Below are 16947 nucleotides of genomic sequence, written 5' to 3'. Positions count from 1 at the left end.
AGAGTAAACGTGTTACGCAGTGAGACATTGTGTGTGTGTTGTGTGTGTGTGTGTGTGTCGTGTGTGTGTGTGTGTGTGTGTGTGTGTGTGTGTGTGTGTGTGTGTGTGTGTGTGTAAACACAGCTCGCTCTCCACTTCCTGCAATCAGTGTTGTGGTAACTTTGTTGAGGCCTCAGAGACATCTCATTGATCTCAAGCACTCTCTCTCTCTCTCTCTCTCTCTCTCTCTCTCTCTCTCTCTCTCTCTCTCCTCTCTCTCTCTCTCTCTCTCTCTCTCATCTCTCTCTCTCTCTCTCTCCTCTCTCTCTCTCTAATAATTTAGAAGATGAAGTGACATTAAATAAAGCAATCTATACCAAGATCATATGCTTGAACATACACTACTGTTTTCTCTCTTTTAGTTTTTTTTAAATCTTTTTTGCACTCTCTTTCTTTGTCTCCACCCCGGCCGAAGGCCTGTCTGTCCCCTCCGTCCATCCATCCGCCCGTCCATGTGTCCGTCTGTAGGGATCGCAGCGAAACTGTGCACACTTCCTGAATGCAGAGCAGAACCTCTGCCCTGAATATTTCATACCGGCCTCTTATAGCACCACCAGAAGGCAGTGTCCAAACATCACGCAAATCGCTACACTACTTCTATAGTCATTAAATCAAACAAGTCTTTGGAATTTGAACATTGCTGGCCCACAATAATCTAGCTGATCCTGGCAGAGACCTGTGCTCCCTGTCTGAAGGAAGCCCAACAAATACCTTTTACTCTTATGTACATGTAGGCTACACAAGATGTAATATAAAGTACAACAGTAAACATCATAAAATACAAAATGTATTCTAACAAGTTACAATATAAATAATGGCAAGGCATGCATGTGTGCCGTGCATGTGCATGCACACACATACATTTTGCAATTGGTGATGGCAGCAAAGGGTTTGGGGGGCCAGTCGTTTTACGCAGAAATGTGAAATATTTGCTCCATAGATTCCAGAGGAGACTGTCCCTCTGTTCCTATATGTTCTACATTCTCCATTGTCCTGCCGCCCTTTCACTGGTCCACTCTTTAGTTTAGACCACTCAACCCTGTGTCTCAATTAACACACTGGGAGGCTTCGCATGGGGTGTGTGTGTGTGTGTGTGTGTGTGTGTGTGTGTGTGTGTGTGTGTGTGTGTGTGTGTGTGTGTGTGTGTGTGTGTGTGTGTGTGTGTGTGTGTGTGTGTGTGTGTGCGTGTGCGTGCGTGCGTGTGTGCGTGCACGCGTGTGCATGACTGAACACAACAGTGTGAGAGGAAGAGAATGAGAAGCACAGGCAGAATGCCAATGGCAGTGTAGTGAGGAGGAAAATGGGAGAGAATGTTTGAGAATTGGGGACTCTGGGGTTCCGGTAAAAAAGGGGGAAAAAAGACAGAAAGAGGAGTGGCTACAGGCAGTCAGACACATAAACATTTTACAGACAGGCTGGATGTCTGCAGCTGGTGATGTGCCATGTCCGAACCTCAGGAAAACGGACAGCCAGTATCTGGACGGAGGGACTTGTAAAGACGTGGACAGTGGGAGGAATTGTTGACCGTAGCTATGGATAAGCTCTCATGTGTTTGCTGTCTTTGCAGTGAGTGAAGAAGTTGCTGACGCTATAGCAGTGTGATCCATGGCACAGGCTGCACCAGGCAGACCTTCCTTCCTCCTAAGTGACATGACTGTCTGCTCGTCTACCTGTCTGTCTGCCTTCAGCCTCGGCGGCTGGTAAGTAAGGCGTGATTTATACTCCGTCCTCTGATGTGAGCATGTGGCATGTGACACCGTCGTACGACAAAATAAATCAGGTTTAAAGACCCTATTAGACAAACATGTTTGTACTATAGATCTAAAACAGATACTGATGTATTGATGCTTGCTTTCAAATTCACGGCGCCTTTGGACAAATTGTTTTATTAATTTAATTTCATTATGTGTGTGTGCGTGTGTGTGTGTGTGCGCGCGAGTGTGTGTGTGTGTGTGTGTGTGTGTGTGTGTACTCAAATACTCCAAATAGTTTTGTTAAAATGTATATGTTTGTATATTGTGCAGTCAGGGTAAAGTTTACAAAGATAATATTAAAATGGCTCACATCATGGAATAAACTCTGGTGAACTTAGGTATAGGTGACTGAGCATGCTCTCTACTGGGTAATCATTTCAGGCATATCATATGCATTAATGAAACCGTAGGAACCAATGCTACTGGCAAAGATGCTCTGGGACACATCATCAGTGATGATGCTGAGAACATTGAGTGTTTTTACACCCTCCCTCATGTGACCCAGCCAGGATTGATCTGGCCCAGGCGTGTGTCCCAGCAGCGTCGGCCCACTGGTCAGTGGTCACTCCTTCTCACATTTAGAGGGGCAGTTGCTCAAGTTGCCTTAATAGTGTAAGATTTATAGATTTTGGGGCATTAATAATATATTAGAAGCTTTTTTTAATCAAGAATTGATCAATGTCACCATGGTGCACAATACTGTAGGCTACACTGTACGAGAAAAGGGCACATTGCTGTCCAGAGGGCAAGGGCAGGTGGTGCTCTAGCACCTGCATCTCAGCATCTGAGCACGCCACTGCGCTGCAGCCTCCGTGATGCCAAGTAGCATGTAGACCTGTCACCTTGCGCGGTGAGCTGCCAGCTCCTCCATATGATCCTGCTAGGGAACTGTCAGTTCTTTGAGTAGCTCAACATCTGGCCTCAAGTAAGATGTTGTGACGTGGTCCGGAAACTTGCGTTGCATTCCCATGTCGCAGCTCCCAGTCCGACACTGAGGTGAGAAGGCCGGCTGCTAGCTTTGCCTGTGACTGCGGCTGCTCTCCAGCCCTGACAACGGCTATGTTGCTCTTAACACACTCACAGTTGCTTATTGTTGCTGTTCTTGGCCACTGCTTTGGAGAAGGCTTTGTTTACTGCCTGTCAATTGATCACCTACAGTATTCATTCTGCCAACAGCAGTGGGCCTCCCGCAGGGTTACCAGGCATCTTCTTTGGATATGTTCTACTAGAGTGAACTTTTTCTGGGGCACAGAGAACATGTTGGAGAGTCACTCTTGGGATATAAAGGACATCAAACAACTTGAACCATGACCATGATTTGCTGGTGTTCTGCCTGCCACATCTCAGACCAGGACATCTTCGTGCTCAGCACACCCTCCCACCTTGTCCATGCTCCCTACTGGTCTGTTACTCCTCAATACCTGCCCGCACCTCCATCATGACTAGCTGATCTTTGTCCTTCCATGTGCCTGCGATGTACCCTGCTCGCCCTGTTGCCACCGTGCCCACCAAATTAAGCCATATGTCTCAGCCGAGGATGCTGGAGTTTGTTGGTCTTCACATATCGTGTTGCATTGCATGGGCTGATCTTCCTTTACGGATTGTTAACTTTGTTGCATTTTCACAAATTACCGAATGAATGGTTTCACAACTTTACAAAGCATTTTTCCACATCCATATGCAGATGTTTAAGAGACAAGAGGACGTTTGGATGTCAAACATTTTTTTCCTCATTACTTTTAATGACACCAACTTATGATAATCTAAAATTATTTGTACTCGCTTTTCATTTATGATTCATTAGTATTCATATATGTGAAGGGATATGAACAAATACTGTGTCTGATAGCATCTGATTTATTAATCTGGTGGAATTTGTTAGTTCGTATGAATCGTTGATCCATTGATACATTTTCAAACATTTTTACAAAGATATTCATAAATGAGAGCCATTGAGAGTGCCAGGGGCCTGCCGGGCTGTATCAAAGTCGTTTGCTTTTGTGAGTCCTCTGCTGTTCCAACATCCTTCAAACACCTTCATAGCTTCCTGTTCCTTTTTGACATGAATATCTAAGCATTGATCACAGGGGAAAGGATTTGCTAGAGACCTCCACTATAGCACAAAGATACACAGCTCTGCGCATTAGGCTTTTATGTGAGTGCATGAAAAGAGTAAAGGACAGTATATGCATCATGTGATGATGAGTGCATAGGTTATGAGACACAGGCTCCATCTTTGACTTTAAGTGGTATTATATTAAGTTATATACTTGGTAACCTACTCAATATAAATGAAACCTTTCTTTGATGTAACCATTAGCAGCGGGTTTTGGTTTGTTGGGTAGCTGTTTAGTGTTTTTTATTTAGCTTTTTGCAAATTCATGCTATGTCAATGTTTTTGTGTTTTTCTACTGGTCAAAATGCATACAACCTGCATTTTGTTTCCATAACATTGGTCACACGATTTAGAGAGACTCTCAGCTTGGATTTGGCATTCATTTGTATTTTTAGCCTTGTATTTTGTCATCCTCCACAGACGACAGTGATACGTGCTGGCATATATTACAACCTCGTACAGGAACTGTCTGTCTGGATGAAGCTTAAAAAGCTTTCTTCAGACTTCAGGTCTTTTTGAAGACCTGGAGGGCTGGGAACACACAATGTGTCATCATTTGTCGGCTGATAAAAAGCGACCATGCACATTTCTCTAATAAGTTGAACTGTCGCAAAAGTACAAAAATATATATTAATGAAAAGAACACACTGACCTGTGCCTTTTAAAAGCGGACACATTTTGTACTATGCATTCACCCTTGTAAAATGGCAGTTTTTTTTAAAGGAGGGCAGTCAGTGTGAACTGTGTGACTGTGAATATACACTACAGGGCTATATCTTGCGCCACCACTTAACCCTAATTTGCCATGTTTTACTATTTAAAAAAACCTTTTAAAATACCGGTAGATCAAATAGTCGATCTACAAGGTTACAATGTATCGATGTAGATCGGCTATAGTTTAACTATTGTAATGTGTTTGTCAAAATAGTAAAAAATGGCAAATACGTTTAGGGATAAGGGATAAGGGTGGTGCAAGAAGGAGCCCTAAATGTATTTCAAATATAATTATACTGTAGCCTACCCACCCTATTAAATAGTGTGATCAGCAAAGCTAGACATTGATCACTGGATATACAGGGGCTTAGCGTATCTCTATAGAATTGTCAATTCTCCTGATAGGTTTATGTTTAGGATCCGCTGGCTTAACATTCCACCTGGTTGCTTGGTGATGGACACTGAACAAGCATGTTTGTGTGCCTTTATTCTAGTTGAGGATTACGTATTAACAATGACAATGAGTGTAGCGAGAGAGCACATGTGGTATTATGCTCAGTTAGTGCTTTATCAATCTGGGAACCCAATTGGTTAAAAACAAATCACACCTGTGTGAAATGAGGGGTGCTCTTGTCATCGTACATCATCATGCATCATGATGGAGAATGGAGAATTTACGTCATGTGTCTGAGCAAATCGGTATTGTCCCACACAAATTAACAATGAAGCAATAGACAATTAGAGCAAATAGACATGTCACGTCATGATGATAAGAGCGCCCCTCACTTCACACGGGTGTGATTTTATATGTAGAAACAGGAACTCAGTTTGGCTCCTCCCCTTTCTTAGTCCACTTCCTCCTGGGTGCTTCTGTGTTTATTCCTACTAACAATAACACTACATATTTAGGGCAGTGGTGCTGACAGTTTATGCTGATCTTTCTTGAGAGATTAGTGTTTTTACTGCTTACTTATACCTGTACCTGTCAATTTATGTGCCTGAATTCAATATGCTGTAACATCTTCCAAAATATTATTCAACATAAATCCCTTAGACAAAGTTTATGAATGTTTGCAATGATTCAATCGATCAATTGCATAATTAACTTTTTTGTTCTGACAGAACAGTATCGTCAGTGAAGCCAATACATATTTCAGTGAAATGCGGATTGACCTCACACAGTGCTGCTGAGTTATACAGTGTTAAGTAAGCTACATTGCAATAAGGTTAAAGCCTTTGTTCCTTGCTGAGGACATTGTTAGAAGAACTCTGTTCCTTGGCAGCATTCAATTGTCATAATTATAGGCGTTAGCACCAGCATACACATGTACACAGAGTACGCACGCAAGCATCCGCAAACGCAATACTGTACACTTTTTTTTGGAAAAATATCTTCCTCCTTATACAATAATAATACCTGATGATCATGCTAGAGCAGAAAAAATCATGGCACTCCATCTTTAAAGTGTAATTCAAGTATATTGCTGTGCAGGGTATAGTGTGTGTTGTGTTGCATATGCCAGTGAATATTTGGAACTGATCTGATTTATGTAATCTCAGATCTGAAATTTATAGGTCTGCTTCTTTGTGCTACTGCTACTTCAGTTTCTCACGCTTGATTAAATAACACATTTACTTGTGCTTTACCGTGTGCTTTTTTTCAGGCTGTCCCACTAAACGCCCCGTGGCTGCACCCTAGCCACACTCCATCCGACCTCTTCCTCCTCCTGTCCCCCCCCCCCCCCCTTCCCTCTCAACCTGTGGGCTATTAATACCCCAGAGTCTCAAAGAGCCTATCAAAGCCCTGCAGAGCTCTGATGTGAGGGCTCAACAGATGACACTGAGCCTCTCAGCATAGTAGCATACGTTTCCATCTCCTGGCTGTTCCCCTTTATGATGGTGGAAAGAATGACGTTGAAGCTGGCCGCGTTGCTTCCGAGGCATCAACACTTCTGCTTCAATCATCAGACAACAAACTGCCCTTGACTTATATGGCAAGAAGGACACTGGGTAGTTTGTTTGGAGGTTCTCCCCATTTGAAGTTTCCCTCTGTTTCTGTTTGGATTGGATCTATCAGTTGCTCATTCATTGACCTAAAGAGATATACAACTCGGAGGAGGAAAATGAATATTACAACTGAAGGTAAGTCTGGCACTCTGACTCTGTCCATGTTGTACTTGTAAAAAGTTATAATAGTCGATGAGTACATTTGGGGTAAATTAGCTATTAATAATCTCACAAGTGACACCTATGTGTTACAGTTCTGTACATACATGCACAACATAATGTCTATATGAACAGAAACCCTAATGCTTCCATAATATTTTGTCACAGTTGAGTTGAGTAGAATTGTAGTGCTAAAGCATGTATTAGCTTTGTTCATTTGTTATTTGCTTTGCCTTCGCTGTCAAGTAAACCTGTTCAAGGAAGCAGACTTGAAAGACCATGTCTAGAGCACATTCAGGCACATCCCAATCACTGTACACCAGAGAAGTCTGCACAGTTCCAAAGAGGACGTCATGAAATAAAATTCAAATAAACTAAACTTACATTTTTTTCCCTTATTCTTTTTTTTCCAATCCACTATCTATTTGTAACATTTATATTCTTTCTATTTAAATACATGCTTGGTATGCTGCTTACTTGTTACTTTTTAGAATATTACTTGTCCTAGCACTGTAATTCCTCTGCAACGTGCCCTGCTGTTGTTTGACTAATGTACACGGCACTTATTCCTTCCTAGAACTTTGTCACTTAAGTCCTTAACTTATAGCTGTTTCTGCAAATCCACAGGCGTTCCACCGATCCCAGCCATGAGATAAGCCCTGTTCCACGCTGGGCATCCTGCTGCGCAGGATGACTGCTGTCTGCCCCTCTGGAAGTATCCCTGCTGAGGTGGGGACAGCAGGCTCCAGGGGGTTAGGGGCAGCAGCAGCAGCAACAGCAGCAGGCATGACCGGTTCACAGTCAGTTTCAGGAGTGGGAACTGTGGATTCTGTCCGGGGTTCACTCGGAGGCACGGCCGGGGGAACTGGTGGCCAGACGTACAGCCACTGGAGTCGCCAGGACAGTTCAGATATCAACACAGACGATGAAGGAGCGTCGACCCGCCGCCTCACTCCACTGGAGAGGCTAAACCTGGACATGTGCCAGGACGAGAGGTGGGTGGAGCTACATCTGTGATCCATGTTTCACTTTGGGATTCGAACCTGTGTCTCCCACATGAGAGACGAAATTTCGCAAGTGCCCTGGTAATTGGGCATGCTTACTTCAGGAGAGATATTGTTCTATGAGCTTCAGGCAGCACTCGTTGTCCACCAGTAGGTGTCTGTGTCCTATAGCCTTCTCTAGGGTCTACATTTCTCAATGGAAGAGTAGGGAGACCACCTCCAACCACTGCAGATGTGCTAGTTTTATGGTATTAACATACTCTACCATACAGCAACGAATCAATGCAAAGAAAATCGAATGATTGTTTCCCCCTATTGACTCAATTCGTCTGACTAACAGCTTAAATCCTCTATACTTAGTTCAGGGGTTCTCAACGTATACTTTGTCAACTACTACAGTGCAAAGTGCAAAAAATAAATAAATAATAGGCTATATATATATATATATATATATATATATATATCAACTGTTTAGTTTGGTTGATATAAATGGGATATAATCAGAAATAGTGAACAAGAAGGGAATATCCGCACACAACATACTGCCCGCCTGTGTTTTTATTTAACCAACCAATTATCATAACAATTCCTAACAATTACATTACAATTAAGAAAATGTCATGATTCATATTATTAAATGTATCTATTGAAATTAGCGTTACACTGGCTTTCTACACATGGTATTTATTTTATGCCGTTGACAGGGTGGTCCGTGAGCTAACGGTGGGCAGAAGAATCGGCTTCTACAAGGTGCGAGGGGAGATCGGCTGTGGCAACTTCTCCCATGTCAAACTGGGAATTCATGCACTCACCAAAGGCAAGAAACGACATTACATTGATGAAATGCAATGTTTAACATCAGGACCACATGCTCAACTAAAAATTATTTTATATTTGCATGGGGATATTTAATATTGTTTTCCTGTTACAGTATGTGACTTTTTCCTTTGCTCCTTCTCTATTCTTTTGACTATATTTTGTAACTGCGAATCGGTGCACCTTGTAATGAAAATCATTTCACTTGTTTGTTCTATTCTTCATTTATGCAATTGGGAGACGTACGTTCTCAGTCTCTCCCAAAATCCCTGCTAATGTTTGGAATATGTAAAATATCCTGAACCGAGTTTGGCTTTGATTGCAGCCACTTTATCTGCAAGTGTCAACATCCACAGTTGCCATTCTATCCTGACAAATTGAGTTAATTGAGCTGGTTGAATATGTTGCACAGTTGAGCTAGTAACTGCGTATATACAGTACCATTCCTCGTTGTCGTCACTGAAATGTGCTGCGAGCTGTAACCTTTTTCTTATGAAATAAATCTGTACTGGTTCACGTAACTTAAATGATGGCGATCAGTCTATCCATCTGATCTAACTTCAGTGTGTAAGGGAAGGCACAAAACATTTTTGAATAGTTAAAATGGCCAGTCTACAAGCTCACAACGTGTCAATGTAGATTGGCTAGTTGAACTATTCAAAAATGTTTTTCTAAATAGTAAAAAAGGCAAAGAAGTTTAGGGATAAGGGGTTTAGCGGTGACGAAAATGGAGCCCTTGGTATTGTATCCTTCTCAAATAGAAGAAAGTTCGCTTGATTCTGGTTTACAATCATTGTGTAACTGACACTAGAGAAAAGGTGTCAATATGTGTGAGTTGGCATGACGATTATGCACGGCTATGAATATTTATAGCTCCCATTTCTGTGAGCGAAGACTTTATTATTATGAATCTCACAATGCACAAACATACACACCCATGTCCCACTGAGACGCATTGTTAGCTTGTAGATTTTTCCCAAATGTATGTATTAAAGTAATTTAATTTAATTTGAGTTTGACCGATGCACTCTTTTCATCAATGGGCAGTGCAAACAATTATTGTACGTCCTGACATAGCAGTGAGTGTACTAATAAGCAGTGTGGTGTGTGGGCCTGGGCCAGGGGGCTGATTCAGCCTCAAAGAGACAGATTGTCTACTGCCCTTGAACAGATGGATTGATTAGAGATCTCCAGTTTCCGTAGCGACGGCTAAAATTGCTGCATGCCTCATCAAAGGAGGAGAGCGAACGATATAGAATGAGAGAGAGAGAGAGTGAGAGAGGTGAGAGAGAGCTAGGTGTGTGTGTGTGTGTGTGTGTGTGTGTGTGTGTGTGTGTGTGTGTGTGTGTGTGTGTGTGTGTGTGTGTGTGTGTGTGTGTGTGTGTGCGTGCGTGCGTGCGTGCGTGCGTGCGTGCGTGCGTGCGTGTTATGCACATGCATCGATGCATGCATGCATATGTGTCCCCCTTCCCAGTATATGTCTGTGCAAGTGTGCGCTTACATGCATGCACACGTCTTCGTGTATAGACACAGATCTACGGGCCTGTGCGCATGTGTGTTGTCTCGCTTGGCCTTCCATAAACAATATGAGCTCTGATGCATTTTGAATGCTGCCACTGAAGGCTGTGGTGGAGCTGAAAGGGAGCCTAATGCCCATGTTAATAATGCATGCAAGAGCACAATTAGATATCTCAACAGCTTTTACCTCTCAAGATCTTTTCTCTTTTATTCCTCTGTAGCAATCAATTAAAGCGATACGTTTTGAAACTAGTTTCATTGAATTGACATTCATAAGGTGTTTTGATCTACAAAGACTTTAAAGCATCTCGCTACCTGTCCTTTAAACTTTAAAGCAGTCACATCAAGGTCAGTCATGCATTTTAAAGTGGATGGGTTTACATTAATTCCAGGTGCCAAGCAACCCTTTTGTGTTCAGTCTTGATTCTCAATTTACCTACAATTTATTGTGCTCAGCCTTGAAATGATTACAATTTAACAACTTTACGTGAAAGCAATGTTCCAATTGAAATGCGAATAATACTGAGAATGGACCCTTTGAAAGAACATAATCAAGAAATTAGTTTCTGAGGACAGCTTATCCTCAATCAAATTATCCAGGCCGCAGTGTCAGGTCTGGTCGCCTCAGGGGCAATGATGTGTTTACTCCAGAGAACTGGATGAAGAAATTATTTTGAAGTGCTGAATAAATGAAAATGCTGCATGCCTCATGTCCTCAGTCCTGTTAAAGTTGTATAATAAAATTAATAAAAAACTAAATCAAACAAACTAAAGTATACATACAATCTGAATTTATTAATAATATTAAAACCCTGGCATTACTATTTTTGGGCAAATTTTCTAAATATTTCTAAATTGTTATTTATTCTGGGTCAAAATAACATTCATTCACAAACAAAAGGCTTCAAGTGGGTACATTTTACCTGACAACGCTGTCTTGACTTTCGAGTCAACCTTGTGACTCAGTCCAATGGTAAGTTGACGTTGCTGTGTGTCCATGACCATTGACCTTGGTGTCCTCTCTCTCCGTCCCCAGATAAAGTGGCCATAAAGATCCTGGACAAGACCAAGCTGGATCAGAAGACCCAGAGGCTGCTGTCCAGAGAGATCTCCAGCATGGAGACACTGCACCATCCCAACATTATACGCCTCTATGAGGTTACACACACACACACACACACACACACACACACACACACACACACACACACACACACACACACACACACACACACACACACACACACACACACACACACACACACACACACACACACACACACATTTAACATCTTTATTTGCATTCACATTTTACAAGAAATTTCTTGAACACAAACAATAGTGCATGCACAAACTTGAAAAAACTGCTTCAGGATACAGATCACGGGTACAGAAAGCATCGCCTTCTCCATATATGGCGACTGCCAATTATTGTAGACACTGAACAGAATTTTGCCGATGCCTGAGCTCTCGGCTTGGGCATGCCTGCAATCTGCAGGCCCCTCACGACTGATTTGTGGACATTACCGAGGCTTCCAAATATGAACACAAGTAGTTTACATTTGTAGCCAAGCTGTATAATATCCTTAAGACGCTGGTACTTAAGCACCTTGGTAAGGAATGTCAAATGTACATGCCACTTCCAAAATGGGTCACTTCTCTACTGTCCTCATCAACAACAACAATATCTGGTGTATTAGCTGTGACATCTGAAAAGGCATCATTTTCATTATTGTGCATGAACATGGCAGTTGAAACACGTGAGTGCTTATACATTTTGGCAGATGATGAAACATATGAACTTATGTCCTTAGCTAATAGGTCAACAATTCTGTGGTCATGGTGCAGACAATGTGGAGGAAACGTGTTAGGGTACCACAGAGAGAGATTGAGTCTGGTTGGAAGGACCTGTAATCTGGCTTTGACTGTAAAGGTGACTATATCCTCATCAACTGCATACTTCTTGAATATTGTATGAGATACGGTGTGGTCTGCATTGGGAAGGCAAGCTAGCTTCCCCTGTAGTTTTAAACCAGTCCAGTGTTGTTGTTGTTTTTGCTGTTGTAACATTATAAGGTACCTCTGTGCATTGACTGGTGATACAAGGTGTTCCGTATCCAATTACAGTACTCCTTACTGAGATCAAACAGTTGGTAATAATGTCCTCAGAAACTGCTACAGATTCAGAGTCAGGTCGAACCCAGCACAGAGATACTCCAGTTCTCACACAGAGGTCATTGAGTTCAGGCCAATCTGATGACACCCCAAACCCAGTAGCATGTGAGTCCATTTTAAGGTTGGGCTTTCTTCTAAACCCCAGGAAACTTGGCTCGCCCTCTGCTGCCAGTGGCAATTACGCCGTTTCATATCTAGAAACAGAGAAGATCTAGCAAGTTCCCTGACAGTCGTGTCATCACTGTTTAGCATGTTTATCAAGTGAGCCAGCCTTGTGGCGTTATATATCCACTCCACGTTCGGCACGCCAAACCCACCGTCCTGTTTGACTGGAAAATAATGGAGAAGAGGTGTTGTACTCAACCTGCCTAATAGCCTCCAACTTCATCAGCAGTGGTAGTGGTGAAGCGTCAATCAGGTTCAGCCTAGCTGTAAACTTAGATGTTACAGTATGTACTCAACCTGTTCTTTCCAATCCCCTGCGATATTAAATCTATGCCCTAGGTAGTTGTATGACTCATGTAGGTCATACACACGTATGGGCTGTGAGTTGATGGTGAACTCAGGGCTTTTGTCAGCCTTAGACTTATCACACACACACACACACACACACACACACACACACACACACACACACACACACACACACACACACACACACACACACACACACACACACACACACACACACGCGCACACACACACACACACACACACACACACACACACACACACACACACACACATTAATAGGCACAGAGAAACACATACACAGATTACACACACACACACACACACACACACACACACACACACACACACACACACACACACACACACACACACACAGCCCAAATTCTGCTGATGTTATGTTATGTGTGAAGTTTATGTGTTGTCAGGGCTTTCATAATGATCTTGTATCACTTAATGGTTGATTGTGATATTCCGATCATTAAACATGTTCCCTTGCTTCCTTCACAGGTGGTGGAAACACTGTCCCGTTTACACCTGGTAATGGAATATGCAGGCGGGGGTGAGCTCTACACCAAGATCACTACAGAGGGGAAACTCTCTGACATCGACTGCAAGATCGTCTTCTCTCAGATCCTCTCTGCTGTCAAGCACATGGTCAGCTGCTGCGACACATTTTGTTTCATCCATGCATACTTTAAATCCTTAGAAAAAACGTCAATAAATGTACAATGTACAAAAAAACCATCTATAAAGCAGCTTTACAACTTGACAACATTGGACATTTTCACAGCAGAGGTAAGGCCATGGGAGGGATTTAATAATCTATTAATCAGACCCCATGAGCTTTAGATAAAAGACAACTTGTTGGCTACCTCATGCTGTTTGCTTCCTGTTGCCCACCCCACAGACATTTTTGCAGACCTGAGCTTTGATATATTATTGCTCTACCTTTGTTCATTTATTATCCCAGGATCTATGAATATGTATTATGTTTTATCCTCCAGAATGCAGGTGGTCTAATGCACATCCACAATTAACATCTGAATAGAAACACCAAACACACCATGCCGAAAATATGAAAAGCTATACAGTACACTTCCTCAATGACGTGACCCACATGAAGTGTCCAGCCTTCCCCTTGTTGCCAGGGTTATTGACAACAGCCTTGCGAGTGCCAGTCTACATACTGTATGTGGCCAAATTTGACTGAGGGACTGCCAATGGATTTTTTTGAATTTTCGTTTTTTCATGTCATATGAAAGCAGGGAATAGCTTCAAATTGACATATTGGTTGTTCAGTTTGACCCACCCGTTTTGGATATGTGGCTTATAGAGTAATTAATGTCTTGCAGAAAACAGCGAGTTGAGAAAACAGGCTTGAAAGGTTCACTTCTGTGGACTCTAACATTACACCTAGCTACATGTTTAAGCATTTATTTCATATTTACATCGTCGATTTCAGATATGATATTTATTTCAGACATGCTCTAGTATGTGAAGAGTCTCCCTGTGCTATTACCTCATTTTGGATCAAATATAAAGCCTGAGGAAGGTTGCAAGACCGAGACGTTGCTGTCTGCTCTTTAAAATAATTGCTCTTGAAGTGGTGGTGTGCAGGTGTCCCTCCTTTCTCCTACAACGTTGTATGCCTCGTCACCATCGCACCTGCTCCAAATTGTCTACCGGGTGTGTGGAAGTCATCTCTCTATATGGATAAAATATAAATAAATTCAGTTTTTCTCCTCTGGTGAAAAGCTGGAGGTTGCACGATGGCAGGCTCTCAGTTAAATCTGGTATATCTGGTAAATCTGTATACAGGGGAATATCTCTGTGCCCCCCAGATGTGCAATTTGAAATAGAAGATATCTATAGAATAAAAAAGCAAACAAGGAAGGCATACAGATAACAGCAGCACAGGAAGAGTTTACTGCTGACATGTGTACGTGTAATAACCATCCAATGTTTTCATTTGTTACTGAACGATCTACAGTATTGTTTAGTTATCTGATGTACTTATAGTACAATTCGTATCATCTTCCCTACCTCCACCCTGGCATACTGTACACCTGTAGAATCTTATTATAGATTTCCCCTGGACTTTAAGCTGCTTGCAGGGATTGACATGTCCATAACCTAGACCTCAATGTATACTGCCATTCATTCTGAATATCTGTTTCATCTATGTCATGCCAGTTGTCTGATTGACCTGATAGTCACAAGAGGCTAAAGCTAAGACTGAAACCTGGATGTTTCTTATATTGCTCTTCCCCAGCATGACAACAACATCATCCACCGTGACCTGAAGGCAGAGAACGTCTTCTACACCTGCAGCACCTGCGTTAAGGTGGGAGACTTTGGCTTCAGCACGCTCAGTCAGCGCGATGAGACGCTCAACACTTTCTGTGGCTCCCCACCGTATGCCGCCCCAGAGCTCTTCCGAGACGAGCATTACCTGGGCATCTTTGTGGACATCTGGGCTCTGGGGGTGATGCTGTTCTTCATGGTGACCGGCACCATGCCCTTCCGGGCGGACACCGTGGCCAAGCTGAAGCGATGCATCCTGGAGGGGGCCTTCTTTCTGCCCTCCTGGGTGCCAGAGCCATGCCAGCGGCTGATAAGGGGCATCCTCCAGCCGCAGCCATCAGACCGCTGCAGCGTGGAGCAGATGATGAGCTGCGATTGGCTGCTTCCCGTGGACTTTCCCAAAGCCATGGAGCCCTTTAAACTGGACCCTTCCTACCTGGCGGAGAGCTCTCTGGCCGAGTTGGAGGAGGACGAAATGGAGGTCAACTCAGCATTGCAGACGCTGGGCATCACGTCGGAACACATCCTCAACAACCAAGGTAAAGACTGTCGGAGCTCAATCACCGGAGTGTATAGGATCCTGATGCACCGCGCTCACAAGAGAAGGGCAGTAGAGAGCATGCCTGTAGTCACGCATGTGACAACTGTGACCACTAAAAAGGAACGTCTAAAGGTATACCGTAGTTTGCAGCACACCTCGAAGCTCTGCGTCATTCTGTGACAAATGGCTAAAGCTGTCCCCTTTAGATGAAAATACGTTTTGCAGTCCAAATGGCGGTTTCGCAGAAAGACCCATATTCCATTAATGACTAAATGCTTTTTAAATCTTTTGTGGTATGTGCAGTCTCTGTGAGAATGCCGCTGCCCACAGTTAACTGTAGAATTGTCTCTGCGTTTGACACAAGATGCACTTGCAATCCTTTTGATAGTCATGAAGTGTATACATTGAGCTGTTGTGTCCATTAGAAGACTCAGGCAAAGCATGTAAACCATAACTTGTGTTATACTCTAACTCCAAGAGATCCTAAGAAGCAACAATGTAGCTTTTAAAAGCATTACAAGTTGAAGGAGTGGCTATAACTGGAAGTGTGGCAAGTGCAACATGAAGTCAAGGCATGGCCTGACCTGTCCTTAATATGTTTAATTGCACTTTTCTGGGCTGCCTTAGTTTTCTTTTCTAATGCATTCTAAAAGAAACACTGAATTCATCTCATGCTGAATGCATGTCATGATATGTATAGATGTGCCACAGTGGTCTTATATCATCTTATATCACATGTCTCTATGAGATATTCCTTCTGTTAGACTGGTTGACCCTGTCCGATTTGGATCTGTTTCTTTCTGTGGCTGAAAAAGCCAAGTACATCAAGACCAGCCACCAAAGTTACGTGTTGTGGATGTGGAGTATAGGTGTGGTTTTGTTATGAGCACTTACTGTAGCTCATACGACTCAGGAGATACTGTAATTGGGCTTATATTGTCATTTTATGCCAAATTCATGTTTGTGTAAAATAGAAATTAAAATAAAGTCAAATTAAAATTAAAGTGTGTGTGTGTGTGTGTGTGTGTGTGTGTGCGTGCGTGTGTGCGTGCGTGTGTGCGTGCGTGCGTGCATGTGTTTCTCAAGTGTCATCAAGACTCACACCAATGTAGGTTTCTCTCATGATTAGCTGTTCAGTCTCACGGCTGGTTGATTTGGCCCATGAACACAATTGGTCTTGTCGGATGAGGAAGAGGAAAGAACTGTCCGCAATAACCCATGGTTGAGTGGACCTTAATGTCTGCAAACTGCAAACCGATCAGTCCATGCCAAATTTCTTGTGCATGCTTAGCCGATTGCACACTGTACCTCCATGCATTGTTTTCC

General features: G+C 42.8%; 1 protein-coding gene across 1 annotated transcript; it reads left to right on the top strand.

Annotated features, from left to right (window-relative positions):
* The first annotated feature begins 1545 nt into the window (after positions 1-1545).
* nim1ka (NIM1 serine/threonine protein kinase a) lies at positions 1546-16545 on the top strand. Its single transcript, XM_080766358.1, has 7 exons — positions 1546-1739; positions 6288-6765; positions 7417-7784; positions 8498-8610; positions 11164-11285; positions 13284-13430; positions 15049-16545. The coding sequence occupies exons 3-7, from the start codon at positions 7480-7482 to the stop codon at positions 15799-15801; spliced, it is 1440 nt and encodes a 479-aa protein (XP_080622484.1). The 5' UTR covers positions 1546-1739; positions 6288-6765; positions 7417-7479; the 3' UTR covers positions 15802-16545.
* Positions 16546-16947: the final 402 nt, after the last annotated feature.

This window comes from Protomyctophum bolini (assembly GCF_963924005.1).
Source record: "Protomyctophum bolini genome assembly, chromosome: 6".
In the NCBI taxonomy this organism is placed as follows: Eukaryota; Metazoa; Chordata; class Actinopteri; order Myctophiformes; family Myctophidae; genus Protomyctophum; species Protomyctophum bolini.
This window is presented reverse-complemented; position numbering and strand designations above follow the sequence as displayed.

Excerpts from the sequence above, each read along its gene's own strand:
- nim1ka (XM_080766358.1), top strand. The coding sequence starts at position 7,480 with ATGACTGCTGTCTGCCCCTCTGGAAGTATCCCTGCTGAGGTGGGGACA. Across the intron at positions 7,785-8,497 it reads GACATGTGCCAGGACGAGAG|GGTGGTCCGTGAGCTAACGG; the intron begins GTGGGTGGAGCT and ends TGCCGTTGACAG. Across the intron at positions 8,611-11,163 it reads AATTCATGCACTCACCAAAG|ATAAAGTGGCCATAAAGATC; the intron begins GCAAGAAACGAC and ends CTCCGTCCCCAG.